General features: G+C 41.8%; 1 protein-coding gene across 4 annotated transcripts; it reads left to right on the plus strand.

Moving 5' to 3' along the window:
* The first annotated feature begins 7,007 nt into the window (after nt 1-7,007).
* On the plus strand, nt 7,008-10,612 carry LOC136773871 (uncharacterized). Of its 4 annotated transcripts, none has more exons than XR_010822675.1 (5): nt 7,008-8,560; nt 9,070-9,217; nt 9,502-9,560; nt 9,734-10,003; nt 10,090-10,176. XR_010822675.1 is itself a non-coding variant. In XM_066727800.1 (5 exons), exons 1-5 carry the CDS (start codon nt 8,024-8,026, stop codon nt 10,229-10,231), a joined length of 948 nt encoding a protein of 315 aa, XP_066583897.1. In that variant the 5' UTR covers nt 7,018-8,023; the 3' UTR covers nt 10,232-10,612. The 4 variants fall into 4 exon arrangements, 1 of the variants encoding a protein (XP_066583897.1); XR_010822676.1 differs by having other exon boundaries at nt 7,009-8,560; nt 9,713-10,003; XR_010822674.1 differs by having other exon boundaries at nt 7,018-8,560; nt 9,502-9,696; nt 9,942-10,003; nt 10,090-10,165.
* Nucleotides 10,613-10,670: the final 58 nt, after the last annotated feature.

A 10,670-nucleotide genomic window follows, 5' to 3' on the forward strand; every position in this document is an offset into this window, starting at 1 on the left:
GAGGAATTTTTTAATGACCGCGCGAGAATAGTGCGGTATTGATGCGGAGCATATCGATCCGGAAGCCGTTGAGAGATGATCCGTGTGGCATGAGAGTAACGAAGAATCAGATTGCATAATTCACTTGATTGCGATGCGCATCTATTCGACGAATCCAAATAGAGGAGCGGGGTAGAAAAGCCTGTGATATAGCTGCAGTTGTGTGCCAGGCTGTACCATTATAATTACTGATTCTATCGGGACAACATTATTACAGCGATGGATGATTTCATTTGCTGATCGCTCCGGAGCAAAACCTTACTCGATGCAGCCTCACTTTGGAGAACGTTTCTCGGCAAACGCCAAAAATAGCTGACCTCTACATTCCGTACAACTTCGGTACTCATAACTGAAACTTAAATTGACCTTTCTCTCTCCCTCTAACTCATTCTCTCTCCAAAGTGAAGCAATAAATTCAATAAACTATCCACTATTAATTAAGAAGCGAGTAATTAATTATTACAGTGAAACGAGTTGGTGAAATACCGTTAAAAGGTACGTTGCAAAGCCCGGAAAACTATTAAAACAAATTGATCAATCGGAAGGCATGCACCGAACTGTATAAAAAGGATAGAGTATTTCAGAGCAGGAGATAAAGTACCTATGAGTCTGGCGCGTCCGATCACTCATCTCTGTCTCTCCTTCCTAGTGGTATATAGGGAAAAAAGGAAGGACCGGGGTATTACGGTGCGGTTGGGTGGGGGAAAGGGAGGGGGGTGTTTGCATCGCGTGCGCGCACAAGTAGGCACACCGGAGGATCTAAATTACCGGCGTTAGCCGTGAACTGAATTACCGGTTAACACCGATTGTCGTGTCAGGAACGCGGCTCGGCTGATAAAAACGTTGCGGCAGCTCTGATCTGTGCGTATCGCGGTAGTTGTTGTGGAGAGTTGGCGTTAAAATTGGCCGTCGGTGAATCTATGGCAAGGGTTGGGGGGGGGGAGTGAGGTGGTTAGCGGTAGTAGTAGTGGCATAGCTATGGGCAGCCATGCGGAATGCTGCCAGAAACGACTTCCAGGTTTTCGCGCTCCGATCTCGAGCTTGGATCGACTGCTCCCACTCTTTTATACAGATACATTTATCCTATCACGATTAATGCCATTCTAACTCACTCTCTCTCTCTCTCTCTCTCTCCCATTCTGTCTGTATATCTTATAATCCTACTAGAGATTTACTCGTCCTCCAAGCCTAATTGATTTCACTGCTTAATCACTGGCAATAATTTCAGCATTTCGCAGACACCTCGATCAGTTTGCGTTGGAAACTGAACGATCCTGGGGAATTTAGCGATTTTTCACGATAAACGATTTGCGTGTATTGAGCCATTCGTCGAATTCCTCGAGTAGAGTGGAATAAATAAAGCTGCAGCGGCGTACTGAATATTTCCTTGGCTACAAAACTGGAGATAAATGCTCGATGCGGCTATTGAGATGCTACGGCTAGAATTTTCTTATCGTACACGTCTCGCTGCGTACTAAAAGCTAAAGTATACCTCGCGTTTACATAAGGAAGGTATAGCACGTTCTATTTGTTCTCGAACACGTGTGCCTTCCATTCTCTCGTGTTCGCGTGTTCGATAGCTGCAACTGCACCGTTAAAGCTGCCTAGGAATAATATATATATGAGAGGGAGAGAGAGGGAGAGTTTGAATAAAGGGGAACCCTTATACGAATACGAAAGGAACGCCTGTAAGCTGATCGCTTTCCGCTTTACGAGGCGCGAACCTGCACTCGCTTCTCTCGGCCAATTCCACGATGTATCTATTTTCCAGATTATACAGGGATCGTCGCACGAAACACACTCGACCGAACGAAGCGGATTACGTTAATCGGTAAGCGAAATTCGTTTCTGAAACCCGCGTACAGAGGTTGATTTTGATTTACGGATCGTGAGATGCGCGTTGAGCAGTGATGTAAGAAAAAAATGTTGTAAGCACGTTGTATGGCTGTCTAGGATGGATTTATGAAAGCTGCATTAATGTGTTGCGTGAAATCGATTGGCGAGGACACGCACGTCGGCTTAGGAACTGTCGTGGGCCGGTGGGAGAGGCTATCTTCTTGTACTGCACAGCACAGTGACTTTCCTAGACGAGGACAAGCCGCGAAGGTCCTTCCACGCTGTCAAACGAGTTTCAAGGCACTTGGCTGGATGCATATATAAATAAATATTAAGCGCAGCGATGCCCCGAGATCCAAAGATACCGGCTTATCTCTCGAGGAGTCAATGCTCCTCCGGAACCCAAAGACCGCTCCGGTTACATTCATTAGGGTCATTAACATTCGATAAACGTCCGAGAGATTATCAAACCGATCAAACTCCTCAACCTCCGTAAACTCTTACCTGCGATTCTATCGCCTCTTTCAAACCATACATTGAGATTCTCCTTTCGGAAATAAATTATCCTTTTATTTTACCAAACTTTGCTGAACTATATTTTCTTTGTAGTCCAAAGTAAAAGAATAGAAGGATTTTTTTAATCTTTCAAAATCAAGATATTATTCTGATAGATTCGTGGTTAATTAAAAATAGACAATACTTATATTATTGGAAGGACGAGGATTAGAAATAAAAGTCCATACGAAGAAAAACGTTTCGTCAGACGTGGCTATATAAAAATTTTAAGTCTAAAACAATTTCAATAAGAACAGAGGTTTTGACATTGTCGAGTAACTTCACAAGCTACACGAGTGTTTCTGGAAAAATTATTTAGTTCCTCTCGTTCAACAATCGACTCTCAACTTTCACAATTTTTCGACTTCTATATAGCTGAGATAAAAAAAGAAAGATTATTATATATCAACAGTAGTCCGATGAAGAAATATAGTTATAATTATCCCGCAGCGTATAGATTGGATTGGAAATTTTGGTGAATGGTTTCGCTTGACGTGGCATCGATAGGGTAAGGTTTTAGACGTGGGAAGGGGAAAGGATGAGGTAGGGAGCTGCGTGGACGAAGAGTCGTTGGGACAAGAACCGGTGGACTATAAGTCGAGCATTTATTTCTTGATCGTCGGCGGCCTTTGGAGATTCGCGCTTGCGGCAGGAACGCAGGAAATTTACACGGGTTCGATAATTAGCGAGCCGAATCGGTCCTTGCGGCTGGTAATCGCCGTAATTTATGCCCCGGCGAGCCTCGTACGGGCTCGTTGAGATAGGCCAGGAGCGTAAAAAGCGACTCTTGGCGAAACTTCGCCCAATTAACGGCGAATCGGAGCGGCGAGGTCGCGCATTCGCGCGGAATGAATGAAACGGAAACAGAAGAAAAAAGACGGTCAGTAGGGACGAAAGGCAGAAAAGAAGGAGAAAGGGGAACCGACGGAGGCAGCCACCGAAGAAAGAGAATAGGAGCGGAATAGAGTATAAGGATCCCGACGAAATTTGAAAACTGGTATCAAACGCTTTTTTTTTTTAGAAACCAGAAGAAGAAGATGATGGTTTCTGAAGGAAATGAGAAATTAAAAAGGAAACAGAACGAATGTGAAGTTTTAATGAGAGAAAAAAGAGGAATTAAGGTAGAGACGAGATGAGTAAAGAGGAAATGGGACGATGAGTAAAATAGATAATGTTAAAAGTATAGGAGGGGGTAAAAAAGAAGGAGGAGAAGAAGGAGAAGGAGCTGAACTGTGGTAACGAAGACGTTAAAGACGTTAACGATAGCGTTAAACTCTTCGTCGCCGATTCGCCATTAGCTGCAACTTCTCAGGCGGAACGTCCCTTTTCATCCTGCCTAAAGATCCGGCCCCTTTTACGATTTTATTATTAGCTCTTACGTCGTCAATATTTATGCGACGTTACGCGATTCTTTTCTGACCACGCCAAGCGTCAGCTTTAACGACACTCCCCCCCCCCCCCCTCTATTCCTCTTCTTATTCACGGTCCGTCATTACACATCCTCGTTCACCAGCAATCACGAAAAACTTGTCGAATAAAATTTCTATCGCTTTTGCATAAAAACTCGAGATTTTCATTCGATCGGCATTTTAAAATCTCAGCTTGCAAATATACTCCAATTATAAGTCTAGGCTTAAGTACACTAATTTCTGACCCAATTACACGTTTAAATTATTCCTAAAGAAAATGTTTCCCGAATTTTATGTCAACGCGCTTTTCCTTAATTAGACGTATAATTAGTGGCGCCTTGGTAATCAAGGCGTTTAAGTTACGGCGCCACTATCGAGAATCGCCGACGAATGCCTTTTCGTCTCTTTTCTCCCGTACTCTCTACTTCGCTCGGATTACCTTCGGTAATCCGTGGAAAATGCGCCAGCAATGGAAACATGCTTGAAATTGACGCGATAAGCGAGAAATTTATTATAATCTAGAAACCAGATTTTGATTCGAGAATAGTTTATTGACTAGCCTCCCTCCGTCGGCCGAGTATAATTTAATCTCGAGTAAAAAATGACAGAGATGAGGAGTTTCGCGTGACCAGTAGCGATGCAGGAGAATTACAGTGGTAGGAGATTTTATGTCGACTTGGACAAATACGCAACGCGTAAAATTGTACGCGATTAGAGAGCTCGATGCCGATTGGTCGGCTAATTACGGACGTCGTGCAATAAATTTTCTACTGGCGATCGAGCGATTCGCTTCTAAAGGTACCGCTGATAGAGATATAAATGCTGCCCAGGAATAATCCCTTGCGCACAGTTTGCAAACCTGAAAACCCTATACGCTGATTAAAAGGCTCGTATATACAATTATTTTATTTGTTTATCGAACAGATCAAGCAGCGCTGTAGATCAATGGCTGATTGGATAAAGTGGGAACAAATTTAATTGCAAAAAGTTACGTGATTTTGCAATTGTACAATATTGCAAATAGAAAAAGACCCACGCACGAGACTCGGACGTAGTTGCAGTAGGTATGTAAGCACGGCAGCACCGTGCAAGTACCTATACCTGTACGAAGAATTCCTCGAGTGGTATCAATGAAACTTAATGGAAGCTCTGTCCGTTTCTATTAAGGATTCTGTCGACAAAACTGATCCTGCCTCGGAGAAAAACCCACCAAGGCAGGGGCACGCTTACCAGCTGAATCGCAAAGTCCGCGAATCCTAACGGAGTATTTTTTGTCGAAGAATGGAGGCTCGCGCAAATATATCTTGCTCGACGCATAAATTTATCGCAAGGCTGATCAACGCTAATAAGACCATGGCAGGCACGCGCTCGCCTATCACTAAACGAGCATCTTCGGCCACCTTTTCCCCATATAAACGCCATTTTTACTACCAGTCAAAATCAACATTCCCTCGTCATTTTAATCTTCTCGAAAACTCTTCTCCTGGAATATTTAACACAAATATTAGCAACATCTTCTTTTTCCTATACTACATCTTCGCTTATCTTAATAGTTTGATTTAATTTTCTGCTTGAAAAACCTCCCTTACCTTCTGTTTTAATTAACATTTGTAAATATACATATACATATACTGCAAGGGCGTTAGAGGCAGTAGAAAAGGAAAAATGAGACCACAGTTTGCTTATATTATGTTTATATAGTGATTTCGCACATTGTCACAATACGAAACAATAACGATATTTGATTCGTTCGTTTATCGACTTCTTTCATAGAAATTTAACAGAAATTCAACGTTTCGCTACAAACTCTTTAATTCTCATTTACGTTATCTCCACTTCAAACAATCAATAACCTGAACAAAAACTGTTGGAAAGCTTTTTATAATATATTTTCCAAGACTCTTCTTCATAGAACCGACAGCTTCATTATGGACTATCGATCGGGACGTATATGGCATATATATACTATTAATAGCGCGAGGATGAGCTGCGTGTCGCACTTATTATTACTGCACCGTACTTTCCATAGCGACGCGCAGCTTAAATTTCCGATGACGAGAGCTTCGTTGACGAGAGTAGCTGTGATGAGGACCAGGGGGGGGGAGGGGGGGGGGTGATTTTTTGCAAAAAGACCACAAGTTGCATTCCACGGACGATGTATCTGTAACGCGACACGCAAACTCGCACTTAAGCCAGTCTCTCCTGCTGGCGTTCGACATGCCACGGAGACTCTGAATTTCCAGCAATACCGGCCTCGATCGCTATTTATATATTCGGCAGCTTTAATTACGGTATGATACGCGTGAAACACGAGACGAAATCCGGTGGACGTGGCGAAGTCAAAATCGGTGCAAATTATCGAAGCGAGTTTGAGAATTTGAGCGTTTGGTTTGATCGTTCGAATCTCGCAGGCATAAAACTGCATCGAGTGCAGTGGGGGCACAGGCCAGTCAGGAGGATGCGAGCGAGATCAACAGATCTAAGATCGTGCAAGTGGTGTCCAGTGGCGTGTCCGCGGCATATACGTAGGCAGCAGCATTCGCACACTGGGCAGGGCAGGAGTGCCAGGACTCTCGGAAGGAGAGTAGAGGAGGAGGAGAAGAAGGAGGAGGAAGAAGAAAGGAGAGGAAAGGATTACGAATGGATAGGAGGGAAGAGTGAAGGATGAAGGGGGGCAAAGTGGAATGCGCGGTCCTCGAAGGAGGAGCTGTCGGCGGTGAAAAATCACGCACCCCGCCATTACTGCCATGGCCCCAGCATCTGCTCTACATACCCTGACTCTCAACCTGATCCTGTGGAGCCATAAACCTTTATGGAGAACCATCGCGCTCGTCAAACGCACCGGATAATACTAAACGTCATTCTTCTATCTCTCATAGCTTTCTGAAATAATAAAGATGTATCAAAAATTGTATTACTGATTAGATTTTATTTTTACTATATTTTTGTATGGGACTGATAATAACTGAAGTCTGGATGAAGTTTTTAAACATGGTGGATTAAAAGGGAGGAAGAGGGTGAGGAGGAGGAATACAGGAAAGGTTTTTGCAGAGGCACCGTGCAGAGGTTTCAGGATGAATTCGTCAATGAGAACCTCGAAGAATCGGAGTGCAGCAGGCAGCGGAGCAAGATATACGTGTATACCGGCTGGGCTACCGGCCGGTTGGGTCGGGTCGCTGTTCTTGCGTTTTGTCTCTCTCTCTCTCTCTCTCTCTCTCTTTTAGTCTGTTTCTGCCGTTGCTTCTCTTGCCTACCTACTTGCCTCTCTTATCCGTCTGGTTCGTTCGAGCTTTCTCCTTCTCCTCTCTATATAATTCTCTTCTTCTTCTTCTTGCTCCTTCTCTCTCTCTCTCTCTCATTCTCTCTCGCTTGGCCGTTCACTACCGCGACCGCTGCTGTTCTCACTCTCCACAGAGTTGTTCTTCGACTGTTTTATTACTTTTATAAACGCCGCTACCACAGAGAAACACGCCACTACCACCATCGCCGCACAACCGTAAGCAACGCGGGCGTTTCCTTTGTTGATCCACCAAAGCCCATTGTTACCAAAAGGGAAAGATGCGAATTTTAATTTGACGCTGTCTAATATTATTTATGAATGCTACCGATGAATGCGCAACGCATCCTTCGACTCTGCCACGTAAACAGTCTAACAGTAAACGGTAGTAAATACGTAGAAATTCATTAGAGCTTGCGCGATTAAATTTATTGCGGTGCAGAGCGATCGTTTATCACGGGCCGAAGGCTCCTGCATAAAATTAAATCTCTGATAATGCATCGCTATTCTTTGCTTATTTTTTCACCAAGGATGCTGCGAGGTAGCAGAGGAAGACTTGCGCATTGGACTTGAACCAACTGGAAATCAATAACGGGCAAGCTCGGTACTGCCACTGCAGTCATAACAGAACGAGCAACAGTTGCCGCCCGACGAGGAAGAAAGAGACACACGATGAGTCTCCTCTCGTATCCTTCTGATCCCTACGAGCAGCAACAAACCACAATAACAATAACGGGAAGCCTTATTGTGTATGTGCAACAGCCGAAGACCATCCGGTAGATATCGAAAACTTGCTTACGGATTTTACCGAGTAATCGCTTTTTGAGGACCCGTGTAAGGAAGATGCTCCTCGTTGCTACCAATATTACAATAATTGGTCGATCAGAGTGAAGGGATATTGAGAAAAATGACCGAGGGACGTCTGTCCCTTGGTATAAACGTCAGCATTTTGGTTATCCTGACGATATTCAGTGCCCTCCTGTCATTGCCACTGAGATTACTCCTGGATACCCATTACACTCGCAATGACACTGATGACATCAGGAATGGGAGCAGTACGGAACGGGTCAACATTAAGCCGCAGATTCAACCGATAGACTTTCGTAAATTAAGGAGGTGCCCGAAACTGCGTTACGAGGAGAGTCTAGCATCGATCTTTTTTAGCTATTACGATAGAAATTGCACTTATGTAACGTCAGTATCAGTGAAGCTCGATCCTCTCCCAATGGAGAATAACGAAGTTTTGGTAACGAAGATTGTTGGGGCAAGCTTGGAGAGACCAAGAGTAGCCAGTTTTAAACGAAAGGAGAATATCGATGAAAATCGTAAAGGAAATCAAATAAAATCTTTGCCAGTTGCAGGTCAAATCTTGGTCACGATGCTTTTGGTATCAGCCCTCGCAGCATTCATCGAAGTACTGCGAATACGTTTTGCCAAGGACAAGGTAACTATCTCGGGTTTTCCTCTAACCTCATCAAAGTATCTCCTTCTCCAATGTGTACGGTACTGCTGTTTACTGTAAAAAAATTTTGTTAAATTATAACGACAACCGTGGACAACTTTGTAACCAGCGGTTGTTGTTGTAAGTTTACATTGGATTATAAAAAATAAAAGTTTATATATTTATTACAAGGAAATTATTATAAAATCACTGATGTACGTTTACAACGACGGTCGTGGGCTGCACAGTTGCCCATGATTATTTTTGTAATTTTACAAAAATTGTTTACAGTGTAATTAATGTCTCTTATGGGTGACCATTCGATCCAATTGGTCGTTCTACATAAACGCACGTGTGTTAAGTACTATTTGCATGATTGTCTCTGCTGTTCCTTCTTCAATCTTGACTCGCTATTATACTTATGGTATATGTATATGTATATTTCTGAAGCGAACAATTTTTAAAAAACCGCATATCTTTAAAAAAAAAAACAAAACAAAAAACTTTATAAGGAGACAGCTAGGGGAGATACTGTGATTCCACGGAGAACTTCCACTGTTCCTCTTCCTGTTCAAAGGCGAATTCTACCAAGAGAAGTCATGTTAAGCCAAAGGTCTTTTGAGTTGCAAGGGGTGCAACGGTCAGCTCTGCGTCTTTTGGGTAAATGCCTATTTTCTCTTATAACCTTTCACTAAACCATACATTATTGTGCAATATCCCGTATTCCAAGTACTCAGTCAATTGAAATTTAACAGGAAATTAAGTCGTTTTTCCATAATTTAGCGAATAATAATTTTGTTCCTCGATAAAAATCCTCTACTGTATTATTTGTACCTTGATGTAATCTTTCAAGTATCTTGATGTTAAATGCGAGATGTTCCAATAATAATGTATTATTAACTTTTTTCTAAAGCACAGAGAAGATATCGATAAAATCGTTCTAGGCGCGCGTCCTTCCCCCCTCGTACGTTGTTCTTCGCTCCCGTTGGAATTCTCTGAGCAGGTAAATCCATCAATCAGTGGTACCCCGACTAAAAAATTATCGAGAAACCCATCGATCGAAACTGAAGAAGAAATCGGTGTTCCTTGCACTACTGTCCATTTCCATCGCACTCGACTAATTCGAAGATACTGAAAAGGTATATTTCCTAATAGCGCAAAATGTCCTCCGTATAGATACTGGATTATTCTCAGTATTTACTGAAGAGCTTTCTGCTGTTTGGCGTATAATAACATTAATTAAGAAAAAAAACATGATCCTTCATTATCATCTCGGGAGCGTCTAAGAAAGCGTCGTTCAATACGTATACAAAACCAAACAATCTCAGATGTTATACAGCACAGAATTGATAACAAAAACTTTCGATTCTTCAATTTGCCACAGCTCATCCTGTCTTCACAGAACTGCTACAGCCATTCAAGACTCTTTTGCGTAGTATACCTAAGGTAAGTTTCTCTTATAAATTTTTCCAAGTTTCATGTTTAATTTATAATTAAAACCTATTTTTTCTCCTTTCGTTGTATTGTTTTAGGCAAATGCACAACGATTTTAACCACTTTATCATCTCCCGTATTTCCGGTTTACTATACTGGAAAAATGGCTGTCTGTATTTCGCTGGCTCTCAAATCTTCAACTTATCTGGCGAAAATCCAAAAAGAAACTGTACACTTTGACCAGAATATTATTGTGTTTAATTTTAGAAAGCTTCTTGTATTTAAAGCGCTGGTGCTTTTACTTTTTTAGACTAAATCAAAAACATAAAATATGAAATTGAAAGCACATCGATCTTACGCTAGCTAGACGATCGTGGTCAGTCAATAATAGTTTAGCAAATAGAAAAATTTAACGATATATGTACATAAAAGTACTGGTACATTTGTCAAAGCTATGAAACGAATTTTTTGTTATATTTTTATAAATATAAATCATTACTGTGCGTTAAAGAATTTAGAATAATTTTCAACGATATATTATTATTATTACTCAACTTCTCAATATTATTATATAATATGTTTATGATTGTAAACTATATTAAAAAATACAGTTTATGTAATCGTTAAAAGTGTGCATTTCCATTTTGCGTTTACTTTAATAAATATGCAGGTATTTTCT

The sequence above is a fragment of the Prorops nasuta genome, unplaced genomic scaffold (assembly GCF_024137725.1).
Source record: "Prorops nasuta isolate Cenicafe-Biocafe unplaced genomic scaffold, Cenicafe_Pnas_1.2 PNAS00005, whole genome shotgun sequence".
NCBI lineage: Eukaryota > Metazoa > Arthropoda > Insecta > Hymenoptera > Bethylidae > Prorops > Prorops nasuta.